This window comes from Melanaphis sacchari, unplaced genomic scaffold (assembly GCF_002803265.2).
Source record: "Melanaphis sacchari strain LSU unplaced genomic scaffold, SCAv2.0 Contig4_pilon_pilon, whole genome shotgun sequence".
Lineage (NCBI taxonomy): Eukaryota > Metazoa > Arthropoda > Insecta > Hemiptera > Aphididae > Melanaphis > Melanaphis sacchari.
Window position 1 is genome coordinate 3,384,168 of NW_020271335.1, and position 19,430 is coordinate 3,403,597.

The window sequence follows — 19,430 nt, forward strand, 5'->3', positions numbered from 1 at the left end:
CACCGCAATATCGCCGATAACGTATACCAAACCACAAGCTTATAAATAACCGTGTAATTACAGATTACCTTGCCTACTGTTGAACGTTGATCATATATTTTTTTTCAATTACATAATCTTGCATGCATACATCTTATCATACATACAATGACAAAATTTCATTGTAGTATTTTTATAATATTACTTTTGCAAGAGTTTGTTTATTTATTTTTTTCGTAATACGTATGTATACCAATAAAATAATAGCTAGCAGCCATCTCATTTAAGTGATAATACTGTAATAGTTAAATATTTTTCAATATACGAAAGGGAATTAAATTAAATGTCTCAAAATATACTATAACAAATATCAAGTTGTATAAAACCTAATTTAAACATTAAAAAAAATAAGAATCTAGGTGTGAAAAAAAGACTAAAAGATTTTTTATTAATACAGTGGTTATACTGTAGTCTGCTCATTAAAAATAAAATTTTTTTGTGCACGTTATAATTTCCTTTTCGAATATTATAATATACTACAAATAATGAATATAATATGAAACCTCTTAGTTTAAAATTAGATATTATTATTTATATTATTTATATATTGCTCCTTATTTTTGTAATTGTTAACATTTCAATTTTTATAATAATTAATAGCATTACGTATATTATTTTATTCGAAAAAAAAATGAACGCAGACACATTAACGACTTTAGATTGGCACTGTTTGCACACGTGATATATTTAATTCTAAAGGGTTTTAAAGTAATTATTAATAAGTACAACACTTGTCGTGGCCAACGCCTGTTGCGTTTTAAAAGTGTTTCTCTGGCGATAAAACAAAAAAAATTACTTCGAGGGCTTGACAACATTTGTTTGTGAAGGAACGTTGTCTGGACAATTTTATTAATTACAATTAATTTTCGTTTTTCGTTTTTTTTTTTTGTGTTTATTTTTACATTCATCCCATAACAATCGACCTGAATTTTTCATATTATTCTTACACCATTTTTTTTTTTTTTTTTTTTTAACTGTTAGTTTAATTGAAATTTATTAATATTTATTTATTTTTTGTAATAAATTGTCAAATAATTACCGTGTTAGATATAGGTACTGCAAATAATTCAATAATATAAGTTAAATTTAAACATTTATTTTGAGAGTGACTTTAAAATTAAAATTGATAGGATTCGAAGGATTTCCTATTTAATTTTTATCATAACATTCATAACTACCATGTAAACATGGTATGTTACTTCTAAGCAAAACGTGAATAGAAATATTAAAATATAAAAATATAAATCATTCAAAATTCATCTAGGTGATACACATTTCCAAATTTGATATTAACCAAGCTATAGTTATATCCTATCAGTGTGTTTATAATATTATATGCATTATATTATAGTATTTTTTAAATTTAAATTTTACTATAGTTTATAGACTTTTTAATCTCGTAAAATCGTGAATTATACATATCAATAATATATTTATTTTTATATTTTAAAATACAGTAATTTAAATAAATATTGATACTATTTAAATGAACAAACATTTTCTAAATAAAATAGAATAGTATGTTTTATACTGTGATGTATGTTTTTTTTTTTTTTTTTTACTATTGAATGAATATACCTGCAGTCATAACATCAATATTTTAACAGTTAAATCAAACCACAGATATTCCGTTATATTTACTTTTTCAATTAGTTTTTTTCATTAGATTGATACTGTTTTAAAAAATTGATTGAGTAAGTTTAATTCACGGAATAATTCGTTATTATATTAAAATATAGATTTGAAAATAAACAATACTTAAGCATAATTTTATGAAATTTTTTTATAAAAATTTTTAAACTGCCTTTTATGTTTTGCCATAAGTAAAATATAATAATTACATATGCACACAATTTTTTGTATGTTTTCATTGTACATTTATATAATATTATTAATAATAACGTTATGCTTATGACAAATGTTAAAAAAATAATTTTTAATGTTATGTAAACATATTATAAATACTATGCACTTTATCCATAATAAAACAACTTCTATATCCTTAATTTTGATTTCTATCGTATTCGACATTCTCTTAAAGCTTAGGTCATTATCAGTGATACGTAATGGTATAATAGGTAGGTAGTAGATAAACTAGTACAGAAGTACATACCAATACTTCTCACCCATCCGAGCCATTAGCGTCGACTGCCGAGCACCTAAATTTCAGGATTAATGTTATATTATTATTTATTTTGTATGAAATTCCCCTTTTTGTGCTCAGTGCGCGATTACCAGGGATAAAATAATAATTCATTGCTCTTCTCTTGCTTTTGATAATGAACAGTGTTCAGAGCAGTAGTGTTTGTGTTGATAATTGCGAAACGGTGTAGCGTGGTGGTAACGCAGTTTTTTTTTTATTGTATGTATTATTATGGTTGTCGAAGGTCGGTTGGTTGGCTTGTTTCTCCCGTAAAAAATTCACTGGGTACTCATATCCGTTGTCGGTGGTGTACAAAATACGTTTTCATCGCTATTAAGGTATTTCGTATTTTCGTGTATCTTTGGTAATATGTTTAATGTATGTATGATGAGGGTAGTTATTGCTATTAGTAGTTATTCGAATGACAGAAAGTCGAAGACTTGTTACAATAATTGCATTGTCGCCTGGGTAGTGTATCGCGCTAACGCTTCATGCCCGGCAACACGCGTGTGCGCAATGACGGACAGTCGTCGACGACAACAATGCGATCGTTGATTAATATAAATAATAATAATAATAATAATAATAATAAACATAATAAAAATAATAATATAATAATAATGTTGGGTTGTAGACTGTAGTCGTTGATGATGCCGCCGATATTGCTTTTGTTATCACTCCCGAGGCCCTCATTGTTCCGGACACTGCACGGTACTCTTCCCAGTTTTCGATTTCTAATAAAGGACAACTTCTACTACCTATACTACCTATACTAATGTTACTATAACTTCCACTACCACTACACTATTACTACTTATGCTACTGCAGGTAGATACTCCTACTGTTAAAAAAGTAGGTATTTTATAGTTGTAGTACCAGCATGACTTTACTACGCTAGGTTCTTCGTTTTGTGTTGCATCGTAAAATAAAAACGAGCGTACCCGAGCGAACACCGACCGTAGCTCTTCAGGAATGTGTGACGAGTAGAGCAATTGGTTCCCAAAACATTTTTTAAACCTAGAAAAATAAGTAAATACACTGTAGGTACGTGTAGTATTTATATATCGTATACAATATGCATTGATGAAATTACAGTGATTCTTGAGTGCAATGACGGTGAGCGCAAGGCATTGACGATGTATTATAGTATTTATATGTATTATGAAATAGCGGCGGTGTTGCAAAAAAAAAGCCGAAAAAAAATGAATAAAATAAAATAAAGTGTCTGTGTTTTTCATATTATAGAACCGTTGCGTTTCGCATGACCAATAGATTTTTATATTTCCAAAAAAATGCTTTCTGAACGCTGTGAGTTGGTAGCATACAATATGCTTGTTTTTAAAATCGCCTATATAATCATATCTTAACTGTGGCAAGAACGCATCATTATTATTGCTTCCCTAAAACGTTATAATTATCAGCATCTGAAATAAATTTAATCCAGAAAGAAATTTTATGTTTAACACTTAATTTAAATTGAAACTTGTAGTTTTTTCATGGTTTCAGAACTATATTGTTTTAATTAAAATGTAGGTACCAAACTCAATGGTAGTTTTAGTTCAAAATGTTTCAAAAAACACTCAGTATCACAATAAAAATATTAATAGCCAATAAAATACTTAAAATTATGCACTACTGGTAGTGTTTCTCGGAACAATTTATTGCAGTGTATAATGTATGCAATGATTTATTTTTTATATTTTTTGCATAATATATAATTGAACATTTGTATTTGTGCGTTTTAGTTTCTCATTAATTCGTATCATATTTATTTTTCTAAAAAAATAAGTAATGATGACTTTAAAAATACACAAATGATTTATATTTCTTAATAATAAATAATCGTTTTAATAATTAGAAAAAACAATTTACTGTATTCATTAAAATAATTACAAAACTTAAAAAACCTTGAGATCATTTTTTTTACTCAAAGTCAATGTAAACAGTTGAAAAGAGTTGTTAAAATACTTACTAGTTATATTTTAATATAATATCTGTAACTATTTGTTCTAATATTGTTTTTCATTGCTGTGCGAATTTGTTTTTAATATGAAATTTAATTATCTTAAGATTTAATTTTAACGTTATTATGTATATTTTAATATCGCCACCTACCATAAAATAAATATTTAACTATTTACCATATTTTGTAAACTAATATTAGTTTAAACTATTATTTATGATTTATTCTGATATACAAGCTGTAGGCATTAAGAACGTGGCTAACCATACTTTTTATTGTGTCTGTATATGTTTTTATGTCCCTCAAATGTAAAGAAAAATAATATTAAAAAAATTAAATTCATTTAAATTTAGTATTTACATGATCACATTTGATGTAAGTTTTCCCAGACAATCTATTGATACAACTTTCTACTAATACGATTAAACTAAATAATTTATTAAACTGTTATTAAATTGGATATATTATTACTGAATTATATATTTTCATATTCGAAAAGTTCTGTATGTTTAATGACATTTAAGTATGCGTTTATTAAATATTAATACATCATGTATCTATAACCAAAAAATATTTTTTTCTTATATTATAATCAAGATATTAGTTAAAATCAATAATAAAAATTAAAACATGTTTATCTGTTTTCTTGGATTTGTCATTAAAATACTTGAAAGATATGAATGTATTTTAAATTAAAATTGAGTTAATCGAGTATAAAGCTATAAAACAATTAAGATAAAATGATTAATTGATGAACTACTCCAACTCTTATTGTGTACATTACATTATCTGCTCAAAAACCTCAGTACATTGATACTACTTATAGTTATGACTTATGAGTGATGAACAGTGTGAAATTTGTCTAACGAAATTATACAAGTACCTACCGAACCAAAGATGCATTTTTGATTATGTTTAGTTTTGCAGAATCTCATATGTTATAATTGCATTAAGTAATTTGATGCATTATTTTTATCAATCAAATCATAATATGAAAAAAAACATAGTGTATGTCATTATATGGAAGTTATAAAAATACTTTGAGTGATTTTTATTACATGTTCAGTAGTCTTATATAATGTGATATCAATATTATAAATACTAATTGTATACTTAAGTAAAATATTCTTATAAATTTGATTAGTTTTGATCACGTGATATATTCGTACTACCTATTAATTAATTTTTCGTCGCTCCTGTTTAGCCGTTAAAATTATAATCATTAAATAAATATTTTATCAAACAATATCTACGTAGTCTGTAATATTAAATTGTCTTATGGATCGGTAATTTATAATTATCATTCGACGCAATTATTATTGTTGCCTGCCTCTTATTGTATGTACTTATGTAACTTGTATACGGTAGTTGATCCTAGTTGATTTAAGTAATTGCATAAAAAATAACGTGGGTGAATATTTTCTGGTGTGATATATATGTATATATATAAAGATCTAAATTAGTCACTCAAATTATTTGTAATAAATAGGGGCATGACCTCTTGCGGAATTGAATTTTAGTTAATTTTAGTTCTTACGCTGCGTTTTATTCATCATTAATTAATTTTGTATTTCTTTTATAAAATCGTTAATATCCTATATATAAGGCGAACAATGATTTTTCGAACATACCGGATGTCGTTATTAATGACTAATGAGTATATATTTAAATTGTGACCAGACTGTTACTATACTGTGTAACATTGTAGCAGCCCAGAGAATGATTTTTAGATATCTTACGTGCGAGAAAAGTGCTTGGTGAATGTATCTATCTTATTTACAACTACATTTGGTATTCAACCAGTGGTCTGATGTCAGATGTAGTAGTAAATAATATTTTTAGTTTTGTTTTCGTATTTATGACGTACGAGTGATGTTCAATGTATGCAGGTATCAAGTAAATTAATTTTCAAAAGGTTTAGATATTAGATTATTGTTTCAATGATTTTCCACTTTGGAGTAGGTGTACCCTATGTACGTACATCTATGTAACCCTCTCGACCTTCGATTACTTTAACACCGGATTTACACATTTCTCTGTGATTCCTTTCTCTTGATCTAATGTAATATTGATAGACGACAGCCGTACGCCAGAAGCGCGCATTAATTTTTTTCTGTTAATGATGATCAACTTAATGATCGTTTTACGTCACAACACTTGACACAGTAGAAGGATTATTTTTGATTCTTTAAATCAGTGTTGACGTACAAACTAACGTCATTGCTTTATTGTTTAAAGTATATTAGAGCAGTGTATCGAAGATTAACCATTCGTTATTTATATGTATGGCTCATAATCGTCTGACACTTGTGAATTTATTTTATTGCCATTCTTTCTCGTATTTCAATATTTGTGTGGACAAATATTTAATAATAATATGCAACTAGTATTAACATTTATAGACATTAATTGTTGGAATTATTATAAAGAATATAACATACAATATGTTGTGTTCCGAAAACATTTGCATACCTGTTCACCTAAAACGATATTTATCGTACACATGGCTGATGCTAACTTTATATAGGTACATTATAATATTATAATTCTTTATAGGTGGGATTAGTATTTTCCAAATATGGGCCACGAGTCTATTTTTTTTTATCTGTCACGGAGACCACCACTATTATCACCACCTTCAATAGTTGAACTTTGCAGTAAACACTTATTAGTTTGGTGATTTAGGTCAACATATTCTAGTGCACCGCAACTCCAGACTTCCAACGACACGTATATCTCTGCATTTTATTTTATTATAATAATATAATAATTCGATTGTCGATTGTCATTTTTATGGACGACAAAATAATTTCTATACATTATTATAAGTACTTAGCATGATGTATTACGAGTCGATAAATGTTATTCCTGTAGGATTTATTTTAATGATGACTTGTTGCTTGTACACAATCACCTTGTCTGTTGTCATAATATTATGTTGCAGTGTATTCCTCCATATTTGCACCATATTACTTATATTCCCCAACTGGCAATACTATCGTAAAGAAAATCTGTAATAGATAAGTAGGTACATATTTTCTACGATTTTTAACTAAACGTATGCTCACAACTATATATATATCACCAATACTTGTGTATAACTATATAGTGTAAAACTTAAATTTATTAAATTTATTCAACGTAGGTGCTTATAGTATGATGTTTTCAATCGTATGTAAATAATTATTTGTATTCTTCATCATGCTTTGTGGTACGTACCTACCTATCGATCTGTTCAGTAATGACTTGCGTTCAAACAAAATATTTCTATCGTAATAATATTCGAAAGTATTGAACATCTATAATTGGTGATTCGCAGATTTTCAGTAACAACCAAACCTGTAATCATTATTACACGTATGTTGTGTAATGTACGAAGTGAATAAATAAATATCTATAATTTAAAATAAAATTAATATGAGTTTTACAATGAGTATACAATTATAACTCTAAAAAATACGTATAAATAATTTGTTATAGAATCGATGATATAAACTTATAATAATACTTTAAATTCAGGCTATTATAATTAAAATTGTACTATTAGTATACATATAAATAGTTTTAACAGTAATTTATTACGAAATGAAATCGAGTACATTGTTATGAAGTTTAGTAAAAACGGTTGTGGTAAAATAACTATTATATCAATCAATAAAAACAATAATAAAATGTATCATTTAAGAACATTAATTTCTATAGATGACCACTTAACTGAAAATATAATTATTTAACCGTTGTATTCGTGATTGGTTGGTAAAAAAATAAAAATTGTAAAAAAGTTTTTTTTTCAAAATTAACTGGTGTTTTGATGCGTGTTTATGAGTATGCGACGTTGCTAGTGTAGAAAATTCTATATGTAGTTAAAAATAATTAATTTAAACACACTGTTCAACCAGTTATACCTTGGTGTCTAAAATAAAAATAACCAATGTTTAAGCCCACAGTGAAGATAGAATATTGAAAAAGTTTTATAAAATATTTTTATTATACAATCTATAAAATTAAACAGTTTACAATAAGCATAAGGGATTTATTATTTTTTTTATTATTTTATGGTCGTTGAAGATGTCTGAAGTGAAGAGACCTTTTTTATTAAAAAAGTAAAAAAAAATAATTCAAATATCGTATAATAGAACTAGTGCGCTATTTCGTGCGTTAGTTCGGTGTGTCTAAGTACAATTCATAATAATATTATACTATACGGGACTTTTAAAATCTTTTTAAATGTTAACGTTTATGGTTATAGCCGGATAAACTTCGTACAGTCATGCGTTTTTATACTAATTCTCTATAACATTAAATATATTATATAGTTTAATATGGCGCATATCTCCATATATTGTAATAGTATGTATACTGTATATTATATGGTCATCATAGCTGACGTTTTAACGGTCGAAATATTAATTAGGCACCGCCATTAAAATACGCATCGTACGCACAATGCGCTCCATATACTCATTGGCACGGAACGGTGGGACTATCCTGTAAAACGTCATCCTATTAAAATATTCGCTTATATTATTATTATTAAAAAACGAAACTATTTATTTCTTTGCAGTAGATACAGAGACAATATAATAAAATACTATGATATTATTATATGTATAATATGTAATATGACTGGATTTGATTTACAGAAATGTATTCGATTAAAGTATAAAATAGCTCGTTAAAGTTTTGTACGATCATTACTATTTTCCACAATGACAATCGGTGTGCGAAAGTATACATTATTATAGTCAAACGACGAGATCAAGGTCGTCCACTTAAATGATTCAGACTGCACGGGGGCCGTTTAACCGTGTAAGGTAACTTGAATGTTGTGCGAAACCGGTTCATTTGGACGAAACGCTGCCGCAAAGATAATAAACATCTGTATGTAAACATTGTTGTTTAAGGGTGGAAAAATAGTGGATAATTCATATCATGTATATGGTACACAGATACTTACACCGATACATACAATATTATGATATACTTTTAACGTGATTAATGTAAATTGTATCCGTAAGGGAGGGGAGGGTCATGGCACGCAATTTTCACATCCATAAATAAAATTAAGTATTACGTAAACAAAAGCATTTTACTTACATAATAGGTACCTGTAACCCATACTAATGAGTATTCAAAAACCGATACTCACTCAAACAAGAGTAAAGAAAACCAATTGAAAGAATTCATAGAATTTATTTTGACTTGTATGTGTTTAGGTAGTTGGATAGCGTCCGTGTTCATGGTATTACATTTTACCTAATTATTATTAAATTAAATTATTTATTTTAAAGTTGGTATTTGTGTTTTTAATACTTATATTTTCATAAAACATAATTCAGTCAGAATTATTAAAAAATATATTCACAGCTGACCCGTATTTATTGAACGGGATTTAGGTTACACTGCGACGGTGTACGCAGAAGTTCTTCAATGATAAGTGGCTTTAAAGCCCATTCAATAAGTATAGTATTAAAATAACTAATAAGTTATAACCGAATAATATAGGTAAAAATTGTGTTTTTACCAAGCATAATTATTATTTAAAACGTCATAAGGCCTAACACAGAATACGTTACACCGGAAAACCATTGTACCGTGTATCCTTGTTTAACATACACGTCCATCTATCATTAAGCCTGCAGTGTTTCAATACACTCAACTGGAACAGTTTTACTATATTACGTTTTCATATAAATATCACTATACGCGTACATTTGTCATTTATTATTGCTCAATGTTTTTAGGCCAACTTCATTGAATTTAATTTTTTTTTCATTCATAACTTAGTTTTAGACGATTTGATTTAAAAATCGTCTGCTCTACATTACTATTATCGTGTGTCATTGCAGTAATCGACAGTTTACATATTTTTAAAGAAAGCGTTCTATAAAAAATGGTCACTTATATTTTCAATCGAAAAGTCATAGAAGTTTTCTAGATTTTATTTGTGTCTTGGAAATTTATACAAATCTTAACGAATGGCTATACAAGCAACTAATAAATTAAAATCGAAATATTAGTTTTCGTTTTGTTTTCATTCCATCACAAAGACTTAACACATTAACACAGCAATAGCTACTAGCACATTAAATGATATTCTAGAATGATTTTTTAGGAATTTGAATAGTGTTCCTATATTGTTTGTATGACGAGGATATGCTTCAATTTGGGGGGGATTAGCCCTACAAGATTATTCAAAGTTCCCTTAATATTAAAATAATATATTTTTTTTTATTTTATTAATTTGTACATATTGTTTATAGGAAGATTATAGTTTACCCCTTTAAAAAAAATGAATTTTATCCATTTATGAGGGTACATAAAACATTTTCGAAAGTATCCTGTTATATAATGCTATATTCGTTTTTATAATATTTCTTAGCAATAAAAATGTCTAATATCTAAATATTTAAAATTAGTTCATTCTTAAAGGAATGTTCTATATTATAAGTTATCGTCGATGGTAAACACAAATGGGAAGACAAATTATGCTGATCGGACGAAATTATTCAAATTTATAGCTTTGTATGCTGTCTAAGCTTGTACATCAATTTAAACGTCGAAATCATCTACTTTAGAATCCAGTTAGTACACAAGACCAGGTATGGTCTATTTTTTTCTCGTAAAATAAAAAAAAAATTTTAATCGCCAAGTTGTATCTCAGCTCGTTTCTCTTGTCGGCACCCAATGCCCAGCTGTTGTGACCCGGTCGGGTTTTTTATCGTATTCTACGCATTCATTTTTATTTCATATGTTGTTCTTTCTTCGTCGCACTTCATTATAATATTATGTTGCTACGGTCACGAACCGGTTTCGGAAATGATGCTGCCGAACAAAGTTCCGGGTCTCCCGCGACTGGAGAAGAGTAACATGGAAACATACAATATAATATGCGTATTCGGTGTGAACGACGCCGGAGCACGCGGTCTGCCGTAAGCAGATCCCGATTGGGATGTATAATAAATATAGAGTTTATTTTGTTACGTAACGATTTCTTATAATATCGGTATCGTACTTATAATATATACATATTAATATAATAGACGACAAGTAGTATTCAAAAAATATATTTTTAAATTTTTCATCTTATGACCGAGTCAATAGCGTTATTATCATTGTGGATTCCAAATAATAGTAGTATTAAATAATATCCACTTTCTGACTTTCTATATTAGGTATGTTATAATATAATAAATAGCGTGGTGTGTGTTGTACTTTTCGTGAGAGTTTGGGATTATTATTATGATTTTAATTTATTTAATATGTACATTGTAAATATATCACATAGATTTATTGTATTAATTATTCATTATTGGTGTATAAGAGGTGATAGGTTGGATACTTTGATTTAAGCACAATACCTTTTATTTTATCATAAAATTATATGTACCTATAGTATATATCCTAATACTTGGTTTCGAATAAGTATCAGTTGCTGTATAACAATATTATTTAGATATTAAGCATACTAAAAATAATCTAATTATCGTACATATCACCCATTATCAAAAAAGTTGTGCTAATTCGAGTTCTGAAATTGTTTTCGTTGATTTGATATTTTATAATTTGATTTTGGACCTAGCGCACGTCGGACAAGATTTTTTAAATTATTTATAATATCAGTTTTAATATTATTTTTATATGCTGACCTGAAATAGCATCGGAGATCATTCGTTTAGATGTTCCAATGTGGTTGACCCACTTATTTATATATTATATTATAGTTGCTTCTAATTCTGCTTGTATCATATATGCGATTTGGTCTCATTAACTAACAAGGCATAGCGAACCCCAAGGGACTTAATTTATTGTTTCTTATAGTTATTTTTTCCTTGTACATTGTTGTAGTCACTTGTTAAAGGGTAAACTAATAACATAACGTAATTAAGTTCATGCATACACGTCATGTAGAGACATAAAATATACAATATTGTTCCTTTCGGTTTTATTTTCATACATCGGTGCGATTTTTAAGACTAAAGGCGCTTTTAATTTTTATATTTGATCTTATTATTTAGTGCGTATGTCTTACTATTATGTACAATACTATTAAAAAAGTGTCTATGTACACAAGACGAATAAAAGTTATTAAAAGTATTTTAATGATGGGATAAAACTGATAACAGAAATTGGCGTTTCGATATTTACGAAGATACGGAGATTATTCAAACAACTACGCTTAGGTTTCGGAACAAATTGTATATCGTGTACTTACCTGTTTTATTTATCTTTTTTTTTCCGCGATAGGCGCGATAGATGGTCAACATTCAAGAGTACTGTTGTAATGATACGCATGTTTTATCGAACTGCAGTGTTTTCCCTCGTGTGTGTTCGAACCCGACATCCTATTGAACGGGATCGCTTATTTTTTTATTTTAACATCAACTCGGTTTTCCTTGAGCGACTTCGCACGCAGTGTCGGCATGCGCATACGGTTACTTTCACATAGCATTCCGATTGATTTTCGCACGATTCAAATACCAATACACGCACACATTATGTGTATTACTATACATTTATGTATAATACATGTCAAGAAATTCACGGTGCCGAATATAATAATATGTAAAGGAAAATAAAAATATCCATTTATTTCCATGTTTGTTTGTGCGGAATAATATTCACGCCATGTCATTCACAGATCAATTTGTAATATGATTAATAATAATTAATATAAAGTATGTAACACTATATTATATGCCACCAATGCATCATGTATAGTAAACTTTAATAACCAAGATGCAATTAATGCAACGATTAATTATGTATATATATACGACTGCTACATTATCGATGAATAAAATAAATTGTGTGATGGGTATAGGAACATTTAATGATATTTAAAAATCTCTATTATATCTATATCTTACTTGCGTATATATGTAGTAGGTACATCATAATCATATTATCATTTGTTAATTTATACACATCACCACTTTTGGTATATTCTGATTGTATATTTGACCTTCATCTCTAGTTCTCAGATACATAATATAATGTAATCGATTTTTGGACCGTGATGGAAACTATCGGTGCGAAAGCTTTTACAAATAATCATAATGAGAGTTCTGTGTTCAATACTTATAGTAATGTATTATATCATATCATATTCAGATATTTTTAAGTAGATAATCGTTTATGTACCTATAATAATATCGTACCTTTCATTAAATTCATTATAGACAATCTACGGATTTGGTGCGTAATTTTCTCTGTTATGAGTCTTTGGGGGAGGGGGGCGTACCTTTATGGACAATAATATAAATTTTTGCAGGCACTCGTATTCACGTCAAAACAAGCGGTATAATATCGTCTATTAAAATAGTAATAACAGTGTCCGATACGTGGGCTGGGTCACGCGACTCGCACCAATGTCGCGTCGCGGAATAAATCATTGTTAAATGAAAATAATAAAGAAAAAAAGGATTGTCATCCGAACACGCCGTTGATTCGTGTCGAAAACATTGTACGTATACGATGTACACTAAAGAAATGGAAAACTTTGTTCCGACCCGATCGTGGTTGTCGTCGTCGATACGCTGCACTGTGTTTATTGTCACAAAAAGAACACACCGGAACGTGTGTACGCGTGATTGTGGCGACAGTGTATATAAAATACGTACATTTGACGTGAAACCTTGAAATTCGTCTATCTCCTTTGAAATTTATTGTCCATGAACCGTGACTACATTGATTTGTGTGTCCGAACATGTTGTTTTATAGGTGAATATGTTGCTAGCCGCATTGTACTAGTCTCAAGGCGGTATCCTGTGACGCTTTAACCTTATTTTTATCGAAAAATATAATATACAATATTATTAGGTCATAGGACTCTGAAATAAGAAATGCTTATTAATTGTTTTTAATTACCGCGCAGAATGTATGGTACCTACCAAACTATTTTTATTTTAGTCGAATGAAAATGTTCCAATGACCTTGTAAGAAATGATTGATCCCGCAGATTTATTCAACTGAAAATTAAGGATATAATAAGTATAGGTCGTATTGTCGTATTACGAGAACATAGATAAACTTTGATTCAAAACGTATAAAGATATTGTCTTTCTAAACATTGTAATGATACCACACGTTATTTTAGACAGCAGTTTATTTACAAAATTATATTCAGGTTAGGTTAGGTTGGTTATGGTTGGGTGTGAGCTTTTATCCTAATAATAATGATAATAATGTGATAGGAAATCTTCTTGATTATCTGTAGTCGCAAGACATCATTCCTAGTAATTAGAAAGCCGTCGCTGATTATTTCTATTTACAAATCCAGTACGCATGTTTAATCAAAATGTTGTTGCGTTGTCATCCGCGTACGCTACGCCACCTCCTACACCACACCTACGCTATGTTGTACGACGTTCCGATCGCAGAACCGGTATTGGCACGAGCGCGAAATAACAAGTTACTTAGTAGGAACCTGCAAAAGTACGAGAGGAGTGTGCAGAAATTGGGAATCGTGATCCGTGTGCAATATGATGCCGATGGACGCGCTAGCTTGGAAAAGCCAGCGCATAATAATGCTATCATAATATATTATGATGAGTTGGCTGTTGCTCCACGTGAATGAACCGTTCTACACTTGCGTGATGAGAATACTGTAAATAACTAATGCTATTATATAGTATTATACACATACGTGTACAACAAAGGGTGATGATAATTATGTCGAAAGCTCTAAAAATAATAATTACTGAGTTCTAAAGTCATACGAATTCGTATGTACATATTATTAGTCCACCTGTAACGTTTACGATTGTTTATCGGTAAAATAATATAAATAATACAATATTACATCTATTTATTTATTTATTCATGAACATTTTAAGCGATATTATCCATCTAGTCGTGAACTTGGTATCTAGTCCACGGTGGTTTATTGTACCCATTACCACCCACACAAACTTTATTAAATACCTATTCGTGTTGTCTGTCGTATGTGTTCTATCAAACCTCTGACCTTAACTGTATCTAACGTTTTATCATTTTTCGGTTTCAGGTGAAATGTGCGTGGAGAAGCCGCTGTGCAGCCTTTGGAAAAACTACACGTGCAATCAGAAACCGGACGTGCACATGAAGTTGACTATCACACAGTCGGGTTTGAAGGCGTTTACCAAAGAGCACGGGCTTACCGAATACTGGAGTCACCGGGTCACCTATTGCCTGGCGTCGCCGCAATTCCCGCGAATATTCTGCTGGGTGTACCGGCACGAGGGTCGCAAGCTCAAGCAGGAACTCAGATGCCACGCGGTCGTGTGCACCAAAGAGTCGGTGGCCAGACAGATCGCGGGCCAACTGCGCGGCCGCCTGGCGCAGGCTCTCAGCGAGTTCAAGCGGGATAAGATCAGCCGGCAGAACGCTCGACTATCGTTGGCTAACAGCGTGTACGAGAACCCGTCGTTGCCGCGTCGAAAGATCCTGTTATCCACCGGGTCGCATAATTACAGGCCGCCGTTGGAGCGGTCCAAGTCGGCGCCGCGGCTCGTGTCCATCGAAGAGAGCTTGGAAGAGGATGACGAACCGGCCGACTCCTGCGCAGCGTTTAGGAGATGTCGAGCAGAGAACCGGTTGCGGACCGGCACGCTGCGCAACCGGTTGGGCGGACTTCACGGTTATAGGGAGACGGCCGCCACCACTGCTGCAGCCATTACTGCCGCCACCGTCGCCGCTGCTACTGAATCCTCTGCCGACGGCACTACCGACGCCACTGGAATGATAGGCGAAATCGAAAACCGACTAGCCAAAAACTTGCAGCTCGAAGACGTCGGATCGACCGATGACGGCGCACAACCATCTCAAGACATAGATTGCGATTCGATTGAATCATTACCGTCTTATCGAGACGTCGTAGCCGAAGATCAAGAATCCACTTCGTCCTCTTCGTCTTCGACGATTTGCGTCGAACAACAACAGCATGAACTGCTTCCCAAGTACAACGAAGTGATTGTCGACTGTCCACAAGGTCCAGAAGACGTGTGCTACAAATACAACAGCTTGGTCAGGGACCGGAAGAGGCTATTCGAGAGCATAGGTGGAGGCGTAGGTAAACGTCGCGATCAGTTCAAACGAATGAGCTCAGACTCGGAGCTTCTGGGCGCCTACAACAACCTGGTAAAGAACCGAAAGCTGATGTTTGAAGGCTGTTATCCAGATGACGACGGTGACGACGATTTGGACGTGAACGAGGAGGACTTGTTGGATGAGGACAAAGACTGCGGATATCCGGATGACGAGTCCACGCCCAGCTTACAGAGCATATCTAGTGGAGGATCGGATGCGTGCAAGAAGATTGCTGTGGACCTGGATTCGCTGTCAGAGGAGGACAGCGATGAGAGTGGTTACGTGGAGGCGCCGCCGTCACGTTGTCCTGTCGATGTGGCTGACCATGTTGACAAGGAAAAAGAGCTTCACAAACGCAGTAATCATGCCGTGACCGCCAGGAATGCTTCTGCTCGACGGGTCGGCGCGTGAAAATCGCCCGCTTAATACCATATAAAAAAGACTTTTGTTTTAAAATTATTATTGATTTTATGATTTTGAAAGCGTCGGGAGTGTATTGCCACTGTGTGTCTTGTTTGCACCAGGCAATACGATGTATTATGACGATATTATATGTGTTATTATTATATTATTATAATATATACCAACTATTATTGTTATTATAATTATTGTTGTTGTTATTCCAAACGTGTGTGACCCCGGCGTGGGCGTGCGTTAGTCGAATAAGAAACAAGGACGTCGAGAATGAACAAGCGCAAAGCGTTAATATTAAAAAAAAAAAAGAATTTTAAATACCATCTACCAGAACAAGCTCCTCCGTCGTCGTTATTGCAGTTGTTTTCGCGTGGAAGAAATAATCGTTACAATACTGTAGATAACTCATCGTGAAAAGCATTGCCTGCGGACAAAAACTTGTTTTTTCTGTCATTATTATTATTATTATTATTACTTTTAACATTGTAAAAAAACCAACCAGTTACAACGTATTTATTTCAACTTTTTCGTACGAAATTTAATATACCATGATTTTTTTGTCGTCATTTGCCACTCGCACTCGTACGTTACGCTATTATATAACACTATAATAACAATAATAATAATAATAATAATAATAATAATAATAACAACAACAATAATAATATCATAGATAATTATTACGTTATGTGTACATTTATATTTTATTATGTGTAAATGTCACAAATCGACCTAGTCAAGCAATCGTGTATTATTAGGAATTAGTGTTTTTAGGTTGCGAATCGTATGTTTTATAGTTTAATATTATGTATAAGTATATATGTATGTGTGTATGTGTATTGAGTATGTGTTGCTGGGAGAAATGAAAGGGTAGAGCAATAGGACTATTAGAGAAAGAGTGTTTTGTTGGGCCTTTGCTGACGATATTTTACTGTCGTAAAACATACGATTAATACCAAATAAGGTGCTAGCTATAATTTATCGAATTAGGCTTTTGATTATATTTTTTTTAGGTAGAGGTGTGGCCCACTCCATTACTTTCAAATTCTATCATTATGCACTTTTTTCTATACCCTTTCAAACAAAATTTGTGATTTTTTTTAAAAAATTTGAAAATATAATATTTTTAATTGAATTAGCTTATCGAGCGACGCGTTTTATATGTTTTTTATTTTTTGCACAAAAATTCATTATTATTAAATGTCAATCGACGTTCCTATGGCTTTTATTTTAATGAAAATCAGAGTCGAACAAAAAATGCTTAAAACCTCGTTTGAACGAGTATACTATTAGCGTAGATATAATATTTATTATATTTAAGTTCTATTTCATTGTGTGTATTCTACCTGTACCAATCTGATTGCCGTGATTAAATAATATTATATTTATTAAACTGAAAATAAAATAAAGCCGTTTTTTATTATGTGTTTATTGCAAATAATAAAATAATTACAAATTCTTTAAACCCAATTCAGTATGATGTGTGATGTATTGATGTGTCTAGATAGAATAAAAAATGAAATGTTAAACTATTAGGTAATGTAGATATCACATAAATACATATATATGTTACGTAAGTGTATTATTATCGTCGGATCCCAAACGGCTCCCGTCTATTGTTCGCTTATTCCCAAACGGCTCCCGTCCAAAAAGGTATAACGAACAGGTAAATTCCGAAACGGCTCCCGTCCAAAAAAAATGTTCAAATAGGTATAAATGTATAATTGTAAACTCCACAATAATTATTGGACATATGTACGCCTGTCTTCCAAAACAGCATACACAATACCGTTGATGTTATTACGCTCATCGTAATTCTGTTGTTGTATAGTATATACAGTTCATGTGTATCATATTTTTAAATTTAAAATATATAAAACGGAATATAAAGGAAAATATAGAATAGGTATATTAATAATGTCGAAAAAACCGAAACATTAAACTATAGCTAATTGGAAATATTGACAATATAATGTCGATAACAATTTTACTTATACAATTTTATCAGATTTGAGATATGGCACACAATCGTATCAATTTGTGCAGTTTGTTCAGATTTCAGTCTGTTCGCGATCTTCACCGTCGTTTAGTGCGGTCATTTATTTTTATTATTTTTCTAACATGTCTAGTGATATTCGTGAAAAAAAATTGGTAGAAAATTTTTGGTTTTCTTTCCATAAAAAACTCGCTGGTGACGTAGAGCGCTGGAAATGTACAACGCGTGGTTGTAAATCTTATTTTAAGCGAAATAGTATTGGCGAAATGTTTGATGAACATCTGGAACATAACCACTTACATTTAGATGACAATGTTATAAGGAGGAGGGAAATAAGTAGCAATTTAAAGCGTAAAGCTCAAGAAAATTTGCATGAAAAGCCCTCGAAACTTCTTCGAACTCAACTTGAACCGAACGATTTAAATGTGTTGACAACACAAGATGTCAACGCTATTCGCAAATCAGTATACTATGTTCATTCAAAATCCTTACCAAAATTACCAAAATCAACAGAAGAAGCTCAAGATAGTTTAGACAAAATTAATATAACAACTTTGGCGGGTGAGAATTTTTTATTTTTTAACGATAAAGCGTCAAATATTGTTATTCTTACGTGTAACACCAATTTAAACATTCTTAAGGAAAACCGATGTATATATGTTAATGGCACATTCAAGTATTGTCCGAAATTTTTTTATCAAATGTTCACCATTCATGTTTTAAATAACGGACATTATCTTCCCCTTATTTACTGTTTTTTACCAGATAAAACTTCAGTAACCTACGGAAAAGCCTTTTCAGCATTG

General features: G+C 31.0%; 1 protein-coding gene across 2 annotated transcripts in view; it reads left to right on the forward strand.

The window, feature by feature from the left end:
- The window catches only part of LOC112599016, a 32,057-nt gene extending 14,280 nt beyond the window's left edge, over positions 1 to 17,777 (forward strand). For both annotated transcript variants that reach the window (XM_025345715.1, XM_025345714.1), the window contains one exon: positions 15,154 to 17,777. In XM_025345715.1, coding sequence (XP_025201500.1) covers positions 15,154 to 16,625 — 1,472 coding nt within the window. In that variant the 3' untranslated portion in view covers positions 16,626 to 17,777. The remainder of the gene's footprint in view (positions 1 to 15,153) is intronic.
- The last annotated feature ends 1,653 nt before the right edge of the window (positions 17,778 to 19,430 follow it).